Source organism: Euleptes europaea, chromosome 7 (assembly GCF_029931775.1).
Source record: "Euleptes europaea isolate rEulEur1 chromosome 7, rEulEur1.hap1, whole genome shotgun sequence".
NCBI lineage: Eukaryota > Metazoa > Chordata > Lepidosauria > Squamata > Sphaerodactylidae > Euleptes > Euleptes europaea.
In genome coordinates, this window is record NC_079318.1 from 88179187 (window position 1) to 88197789 (window position 18603).

Consider the following 18603-nt stretch of genomic DNA (forward strand, 5'->3'; position numbering starts at 1 on the left):
AAAGAACTCCTCATCGCAGAACCAGCTGCAGGATAATGCTTGGATTGCGGGGAGGGGGCCCAAACTGTGGGATCAACCCGGCTTGCGCTTCAAAACAGGGCTTCCTCTCCCCCTCCCCCTCCTAGGTTACAGCTGAGAATAAATGCAATTCCAGACTTCATTCATGCCCTAGCAGTTTGCTGAAGGTTTAGCACCTGTTACCGAGCAGTTACCTTGGCAACGCGAGCGTCGCATATGATTGCTGTCACTTCAGAAAACACCCACCACCGAACCGGCCCCAGATGGCCCGCAAACCTGGCCAGGAACTTCTCCTTGGCGTGGCTCGAGCCGGGAGAACTGGGGTGTGTCAGAGGGAGGCGGGGAGGGGTGTGTGTGTGAAACCTTTGCACAGATTGCCCTGGTGTGCGTGTGTGCGTGTGCAAACCGACAGCAGGCAGCGTCTGATGTGGGGATCAAAGGGAGAGAGGGATGCCGAGGGGCAGTTGGCGGACTGGGTCTCAAAATATTGGTTTCCAGGAGACAAAGGAGGGCCACCCGCAACTATAAGGCTATCATTTGATTTGTATAAGAATAATAAAATTTTCAAAAAAATACATAAGTGGAAAAAAGGTACAATTAATTTTTTGTGAAATAAATGTATATTTTTAGTAATTACAGTGTACATAGATTGTACATATTACTGGCAGTATACAGTAGATACTAAATGTAAATACAGATTGTTATAATTGATTTTTTTAATTAATTATTTTTAATACAGCTATTATTTTTTTCAAGCTACTAAAAGGTCATTAACATTTTAAACATATTGTCTAATGTTTAAGGGGCCCACTTGCCATCAGGCAAGCTGACACCCTGGCCACTCCACCACAGCTGAAGGGGACGGATTTTCCAACTATGCTCCAGGGAACCGTCTGAAATGTGAAGACGGTGATGGTCTTCTAGCTGTCTGTCCTTTGCCTGTGCTACAGTGTTGCCAACCTCCAGGTACCAGCTGGCGATCTCCTGCTATTACAGCTGATCTCCAGCCAGTAGAGATCAGTACCCCTGGCGGAAATGGCCGCTTTGGCCATTGGACTGTATGGCCTTGAAGTCCCTCCCCTCCCCAAACCCCATCCTCCTCAGGCTCCACCCCAAAAACCTCCAGCTGGTGGCAAAGAGGTACCTGGCAACCCTAGTGCCTGGAGATTTCCCGCTACAGTTGATTTCCAGGCAACCAGGGTCAGTGCCCCTGGAAAAAATGGCTACTTTGGAGGGTGGACTCTATGGCATTGTACCCAGCTGAGGCCCCTCCACTCCCCAAACCCCACCATCCCCAGGCTCAACCCCAAAATTTCCAGGTATTTCCCAACCTGGAGCTGGCAACCCTATCTGGGACTCATCTAGCCAAGCTTAACTGGGGCCAGAACCCTGCAGGGGACTGTGTCCACCGTGCTCTGGCCCAGGCAGCGGAGCACTGGCACAAACCATCTGCCCTCCCCTGCTCCTCCTGGGTGGAGGTGGATTCTGGTGAGTTTGGGAACCGAGTCCTGGACCGGCGCTTAGTTGCCCCAGCATCGGGGGGGACAGAGGGAAGTTCTGCCAGAGGAACTCCTTCTGCAGGCTCCATAGAGGCAAATTCCGAAGGATAAGAACATAAGAAAGGCCCATCAAGTCCAGCAGTCTGTTCACACGGTGGCCAACCAGGTGCCTCTAGGGAGCCCACAAAAAAGACAACTGCAGCAGCACCATCCTGCCTGTGTTTCACAGCACCTGATATAATAGGCATGCTCCTCTGGTACTGGAGAGAATAGGTATGCATCATGACCAGTACTCGTTTTGACTAGTAGATACGGATAGCCCTCTCCTCCATGAATAAGTCCACTCCCCTCTTCAAGCCTTCCAAACTGGCAGCCATGGCGAGAGATGAACAGAGGTGGTTTGCCGTAGCAACCCCAGTCTTCCTTGGTGGTCTCCCATCCAAGTACTAACCAGGGATAAGACCATAAAAAAGGCCATGTAGGATCAGACCAAGGCCCATCGAGTCCAGCAGTCTGTTCACACAGTGGCCAACCAGGTGCCTCCAGGAAGCCCCCAAACAAGATGACTGCAGCAGCATTCCCTTCCTGCGTTCCACAGCACCCAATATATTCAGCATGCTCCTCTGAGACAGGAGAGAATAGGATCTCCCACTGCAGGTTCCTCAAGGGCAAGTTCTTGAGTAGTTGGGCGAGGGGCATCTACGAAGGTTACTGCTCTCCTCCAGGCCACATCTCTGGCTCCTCAGTCTCCTCAGAGGTTTCCGAGTCAGAGCCCTGAGCCGGCGCCGTGGGGGCCGTGACAGCAGCAATGGGGAGACCACACAAGACCAACCCCAGGTGGAAACCACCGTGGTGAAATTTCAAAAACCAGACGGTGGCCAGTAGGCATCGTTGTCTCGCTGATCTTCTTGTCCCTTCTGGTTAACCAGAAGAAATTATGCAGATATGCAAAGTTGCTCAGGTGGAGAGCTCGCTTGACTCTTCTCCATGTTGAATTTGAATCACCTTGGCATAGTGTCAGGAATTATTTTGGGCACAGGCAGTCCTTGTAGAGGTACTCCACTGTTGTGTAGCAGGAGCTGACAGCTTTACTCCCCTGGAGGCCCAGGCTGCTACATTCCCTGTCAAGAGGTTCAGCAGCTGGGGCTTTGTATGAGCTGCAGTTGGTGGAGAGAAACCCCTCTCCCCTTGACAACGCCTAACTTCTGGTGGAGGAGGGGGGGGTCTGTTTTCCCTGGGCTTACCTTGGGCGGCAGTTCACTGCCAGGGGTGCATGGCTGCTTTTCTCACGGTCACCTTGCCAACTACTTCGGGGCTTTGCTTTGATTATGCCTGACCGTCGGAGGATAGGACTCGCAATAATGGGTTTAAATTGCGGGCAGAAAGGTACTGGCTGGATATTAGGGGAAAATGTTTTACAGTAAGAGTTGTTCAACAGTGGAATCAGCTACCTAGGGAGGTGGTGAGCTCCCCCTCTCTGGCAGTCTTCAAGCAGCAACTGGGCGAACACTTGTCAGGGATGCTCTAGGCTGATCCTGCATTAAACAGGGGGTTGGACTAGATGGCCTCTATGGCCCCTTCCAACTCTATGATTCTATGAGAACACAAAACAGGTCCTCTGCCCCGGAGGGTTGGGTATTTGTGAAATGTTGATTCAAGTGCTGGAATGTTTTGATTCACAAGCCGCCTTGGAGATCTAAAGGCGGGATCCAAGTGTGTGAATAAATAACTAAAGAGGTGTCGAGTGGGGGAGAGTTCCCAGGCTTGTAAGTATCCAGGCTTTCACAAAGTGATGGATGCAGCATGAGGAGGAAGCATGAAATGCAACACAGGGAGGAACTCTTTCAGTGACCGGCAGGGACATGAAGTGCACTTTGGGGGGTGGTATGAGTCGTGTGGCACGACAGTTTTGTGAATGGCTCTCGTACTGGCAGCAATTTAATAACATCATCTTTCTCTCTGTTTTCTTTATAGCTAACAGTTCCCTGCTGGGAGGAGGCGGCGGTGAGTCTCCTAATTGATAACTTTTCCTTCATGGTTTGAAAATTAATATCTCCGCCAGTTTGGAAGGGAGGGGGAGTGACAGGAAGGGGGAAGCAAGCTCTGTCCAGCTCGCCGTTTGCCCCAGGGCCATATAGAAGAACTCCGTTGGCTTGGACCAAGAACATCTGCGCATGGCTGCCAAACCAGTTTGCATTGGATTTTCCCAAAACTGCATGTGCGCAGATGCTGACAATTCAAACCGATCAGTGGCCATTAGTGTCACTGAAACTACTTAGACGATCACTGACAGGTAGGATTTTATCGAAACATTGCATTTTTGAATGACTGATTTATACAATTTGCGAATGATCCAGTTGTCCAATTAAATAATCGCCTGGTGAGGGGAGCAGATACGCAGTAAGGGGGGGGGTAGTAGAATTCAATCAGGCTCTGTGCGACTGCATGAACACGAAAAAAAACCCAATTGCGCTGTATTGTGTGGTTAGTAAGGAACGCAGTGGAACAACCAGCCGAACACCGTCAGACAGATTGACGAAGTATCAGACCAATCATCGAAAAATTGGATATCTGTTTACAACCAGCAAACAGGATGTGAGCCGAACTGGCAGACATTCGAGCATCCCCAGTCCAACTGCTAACACCATACTTGCTCTTTGGTAGGCCTGTTCCCTTCTTTTAAAAAAGCCAACTTAGCTATGGGCTGTTGCCAAATCTTGCATAGAAAGGAAAATCATAATTTGTGTGTGTGTGAAGGATTGCCTTAAAGTTTGCTAATCTTGAGTTTCCCAGTTATCTGTTTCCCCAATCTGTTCCTTGATGCTTGATTCAGACTGCTGATAAGAATGTGAGAATGTACAAGCCACCCTACTGGATCGGGCCAAGAGTTAATCTAGTCCGGCATTCCTCTTCCAGCACCGGCTAGCAAAACACCCCCAGGAAACCCAACAGCAAGGCATGAAGGCAGCAACTTGCTTGTGTCGTGTGTCCCCAGCATCTTGTATTCAGAGATATATGTGTGGAAGTTCTATTAGCTATCAAAGACCTATTATCCACAAATGTGCCTAATTCTCTTTTAGAGAAGAACCTTTAGACTGCGGTTATGTCTGTGTTGCAATTCTCAACTTTTTGTTTAATTCACTTTATTTTCTTTTACTATGGTCCTTTATGAATGAGTACATGGACTCATGTTCGCCCCCAGACTGACCCGGTTGTTTCTTGGTGTTATGCATGAGTTTTCTGTCCCTCAGAGATGACCTTGCGGGCAGCCCTTGCAAATCCCTGGTCTTCCTGATGCTGTTAAATCCTGATTCTTCGATCACTCCTGAGATCAGCCTGGGTCAAATCATCCTCCTCTCCATGCATAAGCCAAAGCGCGAGACAGGGGAGCTGGGGTGGGGGGGTGACTTTTTTTACAGTAAGCACCACAGCCAATTACAAAGCAGTGTTTCAAGGGGCAGGACTCAAATGCTTCCTGATTTTTCATCTCCCAGCCAGAGTTCTTTCTGAGTAGATTTGTCACATTAAAAATTGTCTTTAAAACGATGCTTCGGTCCCGTCCCCGTCCCCCATTCCATTCCTTTAAAAGAGCTCCTTTTTGTGAGATGCTCGTTAACATGGCACTTGGGTTTCCGTGGGGGGAGGAGGGGAACTGGACTTTTTTCTCACAGTAAGCACTGCTGGCAATTACTAAGCAGCATTTTCAAGGGGCAAAGACTCACACTTCCGGACTTGAGCTGGTGATTTTGCTGGTGAATAGCATTTTTAGCATTCGCAACAGAAAAGTGTGGGACAAGTGAGCACTGAGCCCCAGGTAAAAATCTCATGCATAAACCTATGTTCTGAAAAACATGCACAGTCTATCCTGTTCAGTGTCGCCATGATCCATGCTATTCTGCTATACAGAAAAGTGATCATTGATGGAGGGCAGTGGGCACTAATTAATGGACAATGCTCTAACCACTATACTCCGGCTCCCTCCTTTCCCCCCGTCCTTGTGCACATTCTAATTCCAATAAAGAATATATTTCAGAGAGCAGTCAGGAAACTTCTCCATATCCTTGGCCTAATGCTGCCAGTGGAAAAGTCTCCATGCTGGAAATACTGGAACCAAGGAAGATTGGTATTGGCCTTTCGAGACTCGCAATTGTCTACAAGACAAACAGCCTTTCCCTCCTCCTGTATTCATCTTGTAATATCGTGCACAATCCAGGCATTACGATCGCCAGAAAGAGAGCATCTTTGATGGAAAATAAAAGAAGGCGACAAGGGGCATTTGGGGAGTGGGGGAGCTGGCCCCCTTTCAGAGCAGTAGGGGATAGCAAGCTGTGTGTACAGAATAAAGAAGCTGCCAAGGTCCCCCCTCCTCGGGGGATCCTGTGCTAACGCTTCCAGATTCTCTGTTCTCCATGCAAGTAGCAGGTTGCGCTCGGCTTTTTGACACGGCTCCTGGGAGGACCGCGGCTCCCGGGATCCAGCTGGTGAGGGGTCATGCTTGGACAGTGACAGCTCCCGGCTCTCCAAGATGTCCGTGGCTCTCCGAGCAGTGGGCAGGCGTTCCTTGTGGCAGGATGTACGTACACGGCTGCCTGGCGCTCTCTCTCTCTCGTTCTCTCTCTCTTTCTCACTCAACCAAACACAGAATAAGGGAGATGACAGTTACATGGCCTGGCAGCTGACGCCTCCGGTTACTGCGGCTGGTGTTCCTCCACATTTCTAAGGAGCAAACTCCATTTCCTGATCTTGTGTTTCCCGGAATCTTTTGCCAGGGGCCGCCTCCTCTGGGAGTGGCGCTGCAGCCACGGTTTAGCCAGTGATCCCTCGCACTAGCACCCGACCATGAAAGAGCTGGGGTGGGGAGAGGAGGAGAAAGAAAAAGAGTTGGTTTTTATATGCCGACTTTCTCTACCACTTAAGGAAGACTCAGACCGGGTTACAATCACCTTCCCTTCCCCTCCCCACAACAGACACCCAGTGAGGTAGGTGGGGCTGAGAGGGTTCGGAGAGAACTGTGACTAGCCCAAGGTCACCCAACTGGCTTCATGTGGAGGAGCGGGGAAACCAACCCAGTTCACCAGATTAGCCTCTGCCGCTCATGCGGAGGAGGGGGGGAATCAAACACGGTTCTCCAGATTAGAGCCTACCGCTCCAAACCACCACTCTTAACCACTACACCACGCGGGCTGTAACCAGGGTACTTCATTAGCGATTAATTATGCAACTCCTCTCTGGGGGGGAGTGAGAACATTCTTGTTAGAAATGTTGTTTTCAGAGCTTAATGTGGGCTAGGTTTACAATCTCTGTGAAGAGGTTTTAGTGGATTTTTTTAAAACCTAAAAATCCGAAAAGGCCTGCACTTAGCTAAGCAGTAATGAATATTCAGCTTGAAGTAATGTTTCATGAACTTTTGATAGCTAGCAAATTTTCCTTAACTTAAAAATGCGGAGAGATGCTTCCCTCTTACAATAAAAGCCTGTTTTAGTGGCGTTTTAGAATAATAATTACCTATTCTCAGATGAGTCCATCCCCATGGATCTGTATGAGTCACTGATTTAGGCATGCTTTCTAATTAGACAGTGGCAAGCCAGAAGCAGGGACTCGAGGAGAGACAGAATGGTAGCACTCTTGTGAGGCTGAATAATTCTGCACTATCTCTGTACTGGCAGAGACTGAGGCCCTATTCAAATTACCGTTCTAAACTGGATGCCATCCGTTGTTGGCCTGTTTTGGAATAAAGCGATACAAAGATGGGTGTTCATACAGCTCATTTCAATCCGTCAGAGATGAGCCATCTCTTAAGCGCTCTGGCCAGTTCAAACAGCCCCGCAATTGTTTCCCTGCCTTTTTTGCTGGTGCATTCTTTTACAGCTTTTTTAAAACGTTCTGCGATTGGTGCTATAGCGCTTTAGCACTATAATGCAAATCTCAGAACGTTAAAAAAAAAAGCCTTAAAAGAACACACCAGCAAAAAAGGCAGGAAAACAATCGCAGTCCTTCCTAAAGCTCTCCAGGCAGTTCAAACAGCACACTGGAGCAATTCAGAGGCGCAAGGAAGAACTGAAAACGGTTGAAAACGGTTTTCAATAAAAAACGGCTCAGCCTCGCTTTGCGAATGGGACATAAGCGACTTTGTCTGAACAGGTAAAAAAAATCCATTAGCAGCCAGCAGCCAAACTGGTTGTGTCTGAACCAGTCCAAAAAATCCATTAGCCACCTGCTGCTCAAACGGATTATAAAGGCAGTTTGAATAGGCCCTCAATGTTCCAATCACACACAGTGCAGAAGTAATAAGCCCAGTAGAAGCCAGTGTGAATAAGACTCGACCTGAGCAGAAACTCACTCAGAGAGGTAATGGGCAGCTGCCTCCGAGGGTGAAGAACATTGATGCATCTCTGTACTAGGAGTCACAGCCCATAGAAAAACATCCCCTCCCTAATAACCCCATGGAAGCAGATTGGCAGAAGCCTAGGCCAGATCACTGAATCATGCAGAGTTGCAGCAGATGGCTTCCGGGGGGGGGGGGTTACTTTGTGCTCACAGGAGCCTTTATACATTTAATTAATTCATTTATCATGGCCTGCTAGCAGTTCTCTCACCGCATGCGGTTTGGGAATTATCAGTTAAAAAGAAACAGCGACTTTGCCAAGATTCCTAAAATGGCAGAAAAGCAAAGGGCTTGGGAAATTTCCTTGCCAGCATCCCTCTGGTCATAAGAACATAAGAACACAAGAAAAGCCCTGCTGGATCAGACCAAGGCCCATCAAGTCCAGGAGTCTGTTCACACAGTGGCCAACCAGGTGCCTCTAGGAAGCCCACAAACAAGACGACTGCAGCAGCATTATCCTGTCTGTGTTCCTCAGCGCCTAATGTATACGGCATGCTTCTCTGATCCTGGAGAGAATAAGTATGCATCATGACTAGTATCCATTTTTACTAGTAGCTATGAATAGCCCTCTCCTCCATGAGCATGTCCATTCCCCTCTTAAAGCCTTCCAAGTGGGCAGCCATCACCACATCCTGGGGCAGGGAGTTCCACAATTTAACTATGTGTTGTGCAAAGAAATACTTCCTTTTATCAGTTTTGAATCTCTCACCCTCTTGCTTCAGCAGATGACCCTGTGCTCTAGTATTATGAGAGAGGGAGAAAAGCTTCTCCCTGTCCACTCTCTCCAAGCCAAGCATAATTTTACAGACCTCGATCATGTCTCCCCTTCTTTCCAAGCTAAACAGGTCAGTGGAACTCAGCACCTCTGGAGTGGCAAGGTGATCCTTTATAGCTCTTCAGTCACCATTCCCAAATCCGTGCCCCATCTGCGAGCGCACTCGGCAAGCAGACTCCAATCCCAAGGTGGCAAGCCAGAAGGAGAAGGGAGATTGGGAGGAAATGAAGGAGTCAGGCAAACAAACAAGCCCCGTCCCTGGGCCACCCAACTCCCCACGGCATCACTGCCAACGTTAATGGGCCCCTTATTTATGTCTGACCCAGAGTGATCCCATTTTATTTCCACTCTTTCAAGCCCTGGACCTGTCGCCCAAGTTTGTACGTTGATAAACAAGAGCCGAGGGGGATTTATCCTCACGTCCATTAACCTGTGATCTTACTGCTTGCAAATAATGCTGAAGTGGCAGACTTCAGAGTGACCCCACCCCCTTTCCTTAGCCTCCCGGTGCGGTGGAGGCAGCAGCGAAATGGGAATAGATGCGGGAAACTCTCCAGGACGCAAACAAAGACACGCTCTCTTACCTGTGGTAAGAACATCAGAAGAGCCCTGCTGGATCAGAGCAGTGGTCCATCTAGTCCAGCATCCTCACTCACACAGTGGCCAACCAGGTCCTCTGGAGGGCCAACAGCAGGGCATAGAGGCCGAGGCCTTCATAAGAACATCAGAAGAGCCCTGCTGGATCAGAGCAGTGGTCCATCTAATCCAGCATCCTGTCTCACACAAATGCCAACCAACTTCTCTGGAGGTCCAATAGGGTACAGAGGCCGAGGCCTTCCCCTGACATTGCCTCATAGCACTGGGCTTCAGAGGTTGACTGCCTCTGAACATGGAGGTTCCCTTCAGTCACCGTGGCTGGTAGCCACTGATAGACCTGTCCTCCAAGAATCTGCCTAACCCCCTTTTAAAGCCACCTGTGCCTGTGGCCAACGACACATCCTCCGGGAGAGAATTCCACATTTTAATCACTCGTTGTATAAATACGTATTTCCTTTTGTCCATCTTGAATCTCCTGCCCATCAGCTTCACTGGATGTCCTCGAGTTCTAGTATTTTGGGAGAGGAAGAAAAGGTTTATTTTATTTACTTATTTACTTACTTCTAACTTGTCTAACACACGGTTATCAATATATTCTATATCATTCATAAACAAGAACATACAAACCAGAGTAGAAGAAGAAGAGTTGGTTTTTTATATGCCGACTTTCTCTGCCACTCAAGGAAGAATCAAACTGACTTACAATCACCTTCCCTTCCCTTCCCCACAACAGACACCCTGTGAGCTAGGTGGGGCTGAGAGAGCTCTAAGAGAGCTGTGACTAGTCCAAGGCCACCCAGCTGGCTTTATGTGTAGGAGAGGGGAAACAAATCCAGTTCACCAGATTAGCCTCCGCCGCTCATGTGGAGGAGTGGGGAATCGAACCCGGTTCTCCAGATCAGAGTCCACATCTCCAAACCACTGCTCTTAACCTCTACACCACGCTGGCTCTAGTAATAGAGTAGGATTATAAAAACCTGAATTTAACAATGTATCTAAAATTCTTTAAAAGATGGCGTCATAAGAACATAAGAAAGACCATGCTGGATCAGACCAAGGTCCATCGTGTCCAGCAGTCTGTTCACACAGTGGCCTCAATTATTAAAGGTGAACAAGCAGCAGCAATAGTCAGTTTCAGTAACCAGACAGGGCACAGCGGAGAACCAACCAACAGGAGAGCACGAATCCTGCAAGGGTCCAGCTGGAAGGACAGCTGATGTAAACTGTCGCTGACCTCAACCACTGGCCCAGTGGCATCTCCAGTTTGTAGGCCCTGCTGAACTGAGTCAGGTCCCGCAGGGCCTGGGTCTCGCTCGACAGAGAGTTCCACCAGGCTGGTGCCAGGACCGAAAAAACCCTGGCTGTGGTTGAGGACAGCCGGGCACACGTGAATGCAGCCCCAGGGGAAACAGAAGGTGGAGCTGACAGTGCTGAAATGGAGAATCTCACACAGATTTTAAAAGGCATCATCCCCCAAATCTCCCCCCAGAGGGCAAAATCCAAGACAAGAGGAGGAGGAGGAGGAGAAGAAGAAGAGAGTTGGTTTTTATATGCAGACTTAATAATTTAAGGAAGAATCAAACCGGCTTAAAATCACCTTCCCTTCCCCTCCCCAGAACAGACACCCTGTGAGGTAGGTGGGGCTGAGAGAGTGTGACTAGCCCAAGGTCACCCAGCTGGCTTCATGTGTAGGAGTGGGGAAACCAACCCGGTTCACCAGATTAGCCTCCGCCGCTCCTGTGGAGGAGTGGGTAATCAAACCCAGTTCTCCAGATCAGACTCCACCGCTTCAAACCACCACTCTTAACCACTACCCCACGCTGGTGTAGTGGTTAAGAGCAGTGATTGGCCAGGTACAAGAAGACAGGGACTTTTTGCCATGTACAAGGCAGCTGGGCGAGCATGTGCCACAAAGCCCACCTGTGCTGGCCTCCCTGCAACAAATGCCCTTGTCTTGCAAAATATGTGCTCTCCCACAGAACTGTGGGGGATTTTGTCTCATGCTGTGGCCATCTCGGGATGTATCCCGAGGCCAGAGAGACAGGATGCTGGGCAAATCGTTCCTACAATTAGAACATCTTTGCTGAACGACTTGGGATCTCCCCCCCCCCCGCCTTAAATAGTCAAAGATATTCAGCCCACCAGGCAAAAAATTTTTCCCTAAACTCCTAATCAGCAAAATAGCTCAGCACTAGAGAGAGAGAGATGTTGGTGGGGGGGGGGGGAGAGAACAAAATCAATTTCTACATCACCAGGAGGATATGAGTATATCTCCTCCTAAATGGGAAGTGACAGCACTCACTTAAAACCACGGTAAGATTGATGCCACAGAGAGCAATACTCTCGACAACTGGGGACACTCCCCCCCTTTTTTTGCTGCTACCAGAGAAGCTAAAAATAGCTCCTGCGAAATGCTTCTGTTGGGGCACATCTGTGCCAGCGAGTGTTCATCCAGATGTTCTGCTAGCACCTGGAAACTGAATGGCCCTGAGTTTGTTTTGTTTTTTTAAACAAGAATCTTGCAGCATTGGAGAGGGAGAGAGGCAAGCGTTGAAAGGTTTTAAAACAAAATTGGACTGTACAAGGGGCAGAAAGACAGCACCGCTGTGGCCGTGTGAAGCAAGGAGACAGCCCTTTTCTCTGTTTTTTTTTCTGTTTGCTAAAGATGGTCGTTGGGGAGGTGCTGTGGCTCAGTGGGAGAGCATCTGCTCAACATGCAGAAGGTCCCAGGTTCAATCCCTGGCACCTCCAATTAAAGGGACAAGGCAGGCAGGTGATGTGAAAGACCTCTGCCTGAGACCCTGGAGACCCGCTGCTGGTCTGAGTAGACTTTGATGGACCTTGATGGTCTGATTCAGTATAAGGCAGCTTCATGTGTTCATGTGTGGCTAAAAGATGCTTCCTTTAAATCAGGGGTGGGGAACCTTTTTTCCGCCAAGGGCTATTTGGATATTTATAACATCATTCATGGGCCATACAAAATTATCAACTTAAAAATTAGCTGACCAAGCCCCAAGCAGGCAGCTGCCCCAGATGACCCCCCACCCCCGCACAGGCAATCAGGCAGGCATCCAACCGGTGGCGCACTCCACTCGCCCACTTGTTGGCACAGGATGGTCTGTTGCACCAGCCGTGCGTAGCCGTCCAGCCACACGCCGGAGTTGCTCCTGCTCTGCATGATTAGGGCCGGATTCTACAGCCAGCTCCTGCTACCTCCGCCTGCAGGGATGAAATGAGGACACACAGGCTAAGAACTCACCCCCCCCACGCGCGCATTCTGGCCCTGCCCCCTTTAACCCCTCCATTGTCGCCACTTCCGGCCCCAGCCCTCTTGTAGTACAGAGGGAATACGTTTCTCCACAGCCCGGGTGGGAAAGAGTTAACACAGTTTCTTGGGCGGTCCTAGCAGCTCCATAGCTAACGACTCTTCTGCAAGGGGGAAAAAGGTTCCTTTTCTCGGCAAAACAAACTCACATCCGCCTAGAATAGAGGCTATTCCTGTCCGCTGGAGGGGGCGGATCACCAGTCTTAGATCCTTGTGAGCTTGAGATCTGCCAGGACCCACGAAGGGGGCCAGACCAAATGATTTTGCGGGCCTTAAATGGCCCTCGGGCTGGACATTCCCCACCCCTACTTTAAATGAATGCTGATGGCTTCTGACGGCTGGTGGCCCACTAGCTATGGAATGCACCAAGTAGCAGATTTGAGTAATTAGCATGAAGCACTCAGTACACTCTGAGTGCTATTCAAATGTTAAGGTAAAGGTCGTCCCCCGGTGCAAGCACCAGGTCATCCCTGACCCATGGGGTGATGTCACATCCCGACGTTTACTAGGCAGACTTTGTTTACAGGGTGGTTTGCCAGTGCCTTCCCCAGTCATCTTCCCTTTACCCCCAGCGAGCTGGGTCCTCGTTTTACTGACCTCGGAAGGATGGAAGGCTGAGTCAACGTTGTTAAGTATTACTGTATTAGCTGAACATTTTTTTTAAACGGTCATATCAAAGATTTTGAAGTGTAAGGATGTGACTCTGGCCACCAAGACTAGATTAATTCATGCCATCATATTCCCTATTACTATGTATGGGTGTGAAAGATGGACAGTGAAGAAAGCTGATAGGAAGAAAATAGATTCCTTTGAAATGTGGTGTTGGAGGAGAGTGTTACGGATTCCGTGGACTGCCAAAAAAACAAATCAGTGGGTTATAGATCAAATCAAGCGTGAACTGACCCTAGAAGCTAAAATGACTAAACTGAGGCTGTCGTATTTTGGTCACGTCATGAGACGACAAGAGTCACTGGAAAAGACCGTCATGATAGGAAAAGTTGAGGGCAGCAGGAAAAGAGGAAGACCCAACAAGAGATGGATTGACTCAATAAAGGAAGCCACAGCCTTCAATTTGCAGGATCTGAGCAAGGCTGTCAAAGATAGGACATTTTGGAGGACTTTCATTCATAGGGTCGCCATGAGTCAGAAGCGAATTGACGGCACTTAGCACACACACATCAAACACAAGAAGCTGCTGTTCCAGCCACTGCCACCATGGCAGCCATCTTAAAGCAGGGAAGTGGCTTTTATGCCAGCTCTGCATTTTTGTCATGGATCGTGGCCTCATAAAGGGTGCGGCCAACAAAGCTAACCATGTATCCCGTCCCGTACGCCAACATTTCTAAGATTGGCGGGGATGCAGTCGCTTTGAGCTCCTTCTAAATGCGTACCCAGCATCCTCTGACTGTCTGGCTTTAAGGCACATGTGCCGTATCCCAGCACGTCTCTTCCCTTCCTCCTTCCCATCCATCGCACTCCCGTGTCGCTTCCCCAGATGTCCTTGTCCAGAAGTACAATTAAGCCCATTACCTTGGATTTTATTTTCCTGCCTTTAAAAATTGTTTTGCAATCAAATTAAAAAGGGAGGAAGAAAGGGGGGAGAGAGAGAGAATTCTGCCCTTCCGCTAATGCACTCTCGCACCGCTAAGTGCCATAAATCTCCCCATGGCGTTAAAAAGCTGGACCTCGGAACTCGGCTATTTCACAAAAATCCCCCATAAATCTCTGTCAAGCTGAGCTAATGAAGAGAACAACAAACTGTCAATAAGAGACGCTTCCAGAGGGCCCCTCCCTGCAGGCCCACTATATCTTCTCCTACCGGATGTCAAGAGAATGCTTTCTTACAAAAGGCAAGGGGCCAGGTTTTTCCCCCCCTACTACCCCATTAATGTACAGTAGCATCTACAGGCTGCAGAGCCAAAGACGGTAAAACAACTTAATTTTACCCCAAAACGCTGCCAGGATGCAATGCCCCTCCCCTACGCCTCCGGTTCTGCAGAAACGGGTGAGGACACATGAACAAATGAACACATGAAGCTGCCTTATCAGACCCTTGGTCCATCAAAGTCAGTCTTGTCTACTCAGACCGGCAGCGGCTCTCCAGGGTCTCAGGCAGAGATCTTTCACGTCACCTACTTGCTAGTCCCTTTAACTGGAGATGCCGGGGATTGAACCTGGGACCTTCTGCACGCCAAACAGATGCTCCATAAACTGAGCCACAGCCCCTCTCCACTGAGGACCACTGAAATCACACTACAGCGGTGCTCCAAAGTCTGCATTGGCAAAGCCCCGTTTCTGTCTGTTCCAGGTGTGTTCTGAGGAACAGGGTTATTTTTTTTTTTAACACATGAAATCTTAAATGGTATCCAACGCAAGCAGCCTCCTTTTGCTCATGCACAGCCTTGACGATCACCAGAGAACGGTGTCTTAATAATCCCACCTGACCCCATCAAATGAACAGGGGGTTATCGGTGCTCTGCACACGGCAGGATTGGATTATTGCAATGCTCTTTATGTGGGGCTGCCTTTGAAGTCATCTCGGAAGCAACTGGTCCAAAACGCTGCCGAAATAAACGTTCACGAGAACGCAGTGATCATGTTACCCGGGTTCTTCAAGATTTGCATTGGCTGTAGGTTTGTTTCCAGGTGCAAAGCAAACTGTTGGCTTTAATCCTAAATGGCAGGATGTTAGAAATATATGGATTGCCAGCTGTCATATGAATCTATCCATTCACTTAGGAGCAAAATAGACTTGGTGCAGGAAGCTGACGTTGATTCCCAGTTCGTTCCCTGTTCCCAGTTCCTTATTCACATCTCCCAGTTCCTGAATGATACTGAGGACAATTTAAAAGCTCTGCACCCCAAAATAAGGATTGGACCACCACGTGTCATACACCCCTACATTCAGGGGACTGTGCTGTCCGAGAGGGCGCATGTCCTGGTCCAAAGTCCGGTCCTTGTGCCAGCTGCTCCCAAGTGGGGTGCCCCCAGGACAAACCCACATACAGACACTGGGGCTCAGCTGCACCCCAAAACAATCTTTGGACCACCCCACATTACACATCCCCACACTCCAGAGACTGTCCCCTGCAGAATAGGGGATGAACTGGGAACCAACTTCATCCTCCTACTTGGTCCTGGGATTCTCAGATGTGGAATTCGACTGCTAAAAGCGGCTGTGTGGCCCAATCTAGATGGGTGTCATGGTGCTAGGGAAAGGGAGGTTAAAATCCCTACCCTGTGCTGTTCCCCTGATCAGAAATCCCACCTTCCAGGTAGCTTTTAGCTGGGAGGCGGGGGGCGTGGAGAGACAGGCATCCATGTGTCTTTTTTCTTCCCAGAAAAACAAGCCTGGGGCGAGTGCATTTCAGATCAGAGAAAGTGTTAAGATGGAGTTTTTAAAAACCCTTCCTCAGCGTTGAGACTCCAATCCAGACTGGGCATCCCTCATAATTTTGGCAGCTCAGTTTCACAACTGGGGATCCAAGTCACTGATGATTTTGGCTCTGAGGTATTCTTCTCTGGGCTCTGCAGGCGGATGGTGACTTGGAACAGGGCCTTCTCAGTTTTGGCTCCACACCCCCCAGAGTATTCTTCTGAGAGCCAGCGTGGTGTAGTGGTTAAGAGTGGTGGTTTGGAGCGGTGGACTCTGATTTGGAGAACCGGGTTTGATTCCCAGCTCCTCCACATGAGCAGTGGAGGCAAATCTGGTGAACTGGATTTGTTTTCCTCTCCTCCACATGAAGCCACCTGGGCGACCTTGGGCTAGTCACAGTTCTCTCTGAACTCTCTCAGCCTCTCCTACCTCACAAGGTGTCTGTTGTGGGGAGGGGAAGGGAAGGTGATTGTAAGCTGGTTTGATTCTTCCTTAAGTGGTAGAGAAAGTCAGCATATAAAAAATCTTCTTCTTCCCTGCGAAGTCTGCCTGGTGCTTTCATTGCACTGGGTGTTCAGATGTGCTGCTTTGCTCTTGTGCTTGTGCTTAGGTTCAGGCCTTGGATGCACCTTCTGCTCATTTTGTCGTCACAGTATAATTTGACTTTAATTGTCGATCGCCTTTATTGAGCTGAGTTGATTTCTATTGCTGTTCGCTCCTTGTGAGGCGGGGGGGGAGAAAGTTGCATCTGGAAAAACGGGAAGGAACAGCTTGTTTCCATCCACCTGTGTATTTCTGCCCCTTCATCCACATATACTCCCAAGATCATGCATCTTGTTCCATCCAGAAAAAAACACATCCTTTAAGATACATACATTTCTTGCCTTTAAAATGTTAATAACAAAGCAGGTAGCTCAGTTTAAAACTGTAAAACCAAGAGGAAGTTGAAGGGTTAAACACTCTCTCCATCCCCGGCATAGCCCAGAGGCAAATTGAGGTTACATTATGGACAGAGCCAGACACGTGGTCTTCATTTCCTCCGTTTGAGCCCTTGATCGCACTATATTGTTACACAGCATTGGGGACCGTCTGTACATTGTGTTTGTTGAACAGTTGAGCAATGAGTCCCTTCCTTCTTTCTTCGTATGTCTTTCTGTCTTGTCCCTTTTACACTGAGCTCCTTCTAATGTCTTCTTTCATGGAAAGCTATAGCATTTACAACTGTGTAAAGGAAGCCTGTGGTATGTATCTAAACAGGGGGTGGGGGGTATGGCATACACTCTAGTTTTTCTGTCCTGCTACGGCTTTTGGTCCAGCTGACTTTTAAAGTAGAGCAAAACAAACAAACAAAGAAAAAGAAAATATTGTCGAAGGCTTTCACGGTCAGAGTTCATTGGTTCTTGCAGGTTATCCGGGCTGTGTAACCGTGGTCTTGGAATTTTCTTTCCTGACGTTTCGCCAGCAACTGTGGCAGGCATCTTCAGAGTAGTAACACTGAAGGACAGTGTCTCTCAGTGTCAAGTGTGTAGGAAGATATAGTCAGAAAGGGGTTGGGTTTGAGCTGAGTCATTGTCCATGACTAGCACATTACTTTTGCAGGACAATGACTCAGCTCAAACCCAACCCCTTTCTGACTATATCTTCCTACACACTTGACACTGAGAGACACTGTCCTTCAGTGTTACTCCTCTGAAGATGCCTGCCACAGTTGCTGGCGAAACGTCAGGAAAGAAAATTCCAAGACCACGGTTACACAGCCCGGATAACCTACAAGAACCAAAGAAAAACAACTTGTCTGACCAGAGACAATGCTGAGAATATTATTTCCTTCTGCTAAGTTGGATCCTATGACCCAATTTGCCGTCTTCCTCCAAGGAAGAATGATTTCCTTAAATGGAGAATGACTTTTTTTCTGATGGAGAAAGATCTTCCTTGGTAGAAGAAAGTCTTTCTCTGTTAGAGAGACTTACTGGAAGGGAGCCATAGGATCCAACTTACTGGAAGAGTCCTAGGATCCAACCCTTAGATTTCACCCTTGTCAATTAATTCATTGATTGGAATATCTACCCTGACCAATCCCAGAACACCAGGGGAAATAGTGTTCAAAAGACAGTGGAAAGTAGAGCATGACATACTATGCAGATATAATGCTTGCAAAAACCTTGCAAAAATGCTTACAAAAACTCGCATGCTCAGACGGGGTGCAACTTACATGGCTGAGTGCTGGGTGCAGGGACGGATTGGCCATTTAATTTACAGGGAAATTTCCCAGTGGGCCACTGGTTACCAGGAACAAGCAAAGCCAATCCCTGGTGACTCTGCCGGTGCTTCAGGGACCACTTGGCTCAGATCAGAGAGCCAGCGTGGTGTAGTGGTTTGGAGCGGTGGACTCTGATCTGGAGAACCGGGTGTGATTCCCCACTCCTCCACATGAGCGGTGGAGGCTAATCTGGTGAACCGGGTTTGATTCCTCCCTCCTCCATGTGAATCCTGCTGGGTGACCTTGGGCTAGTCACAGCTCTCTTAGAGCTCTCTCAGCCCCACCTACCTCACAGGGTGTCTGTTGTGGGGAAGGGAAGGTGACTGTAAGCCAGTTTGATTCGTCCTTAAGTCCTTAAGTCGGCATAT

At 48.7% G+C, this 18603-nt stretch overlaps 1 protein-coding gene and 1 non-coding gene across 2 annotated transcripts in view; both read left to right on the forward strand.

The window, feature by feature from the left end:
* The window catches only part of MACROD1 (mono-ADP ribosylhydrolase 1), a 437490-nt gene that overhangs the window by 302798 nt on the left and 116089 nt on the right, over positions 1 to 18603 (forward strand). The window contains exon 4 of the mRNA XM_056853852.1: positions 3492 to 3521. Coding sequence (XP_056709830.1) covers positions 3492 to 3521 — 30 coding nt within the window. The remainder of the gene's footprint in view (positions 1 to 3491; positions 3522 to 18603) is intronic.
* Positions 11951 to 12025, forward strand: TRNAV-AAC (transfer RNA valine (anticodon AAC)). Its single transcript has one exon. It is a non-coding gene; the product is annotated as a tRNA-Val (tRNA).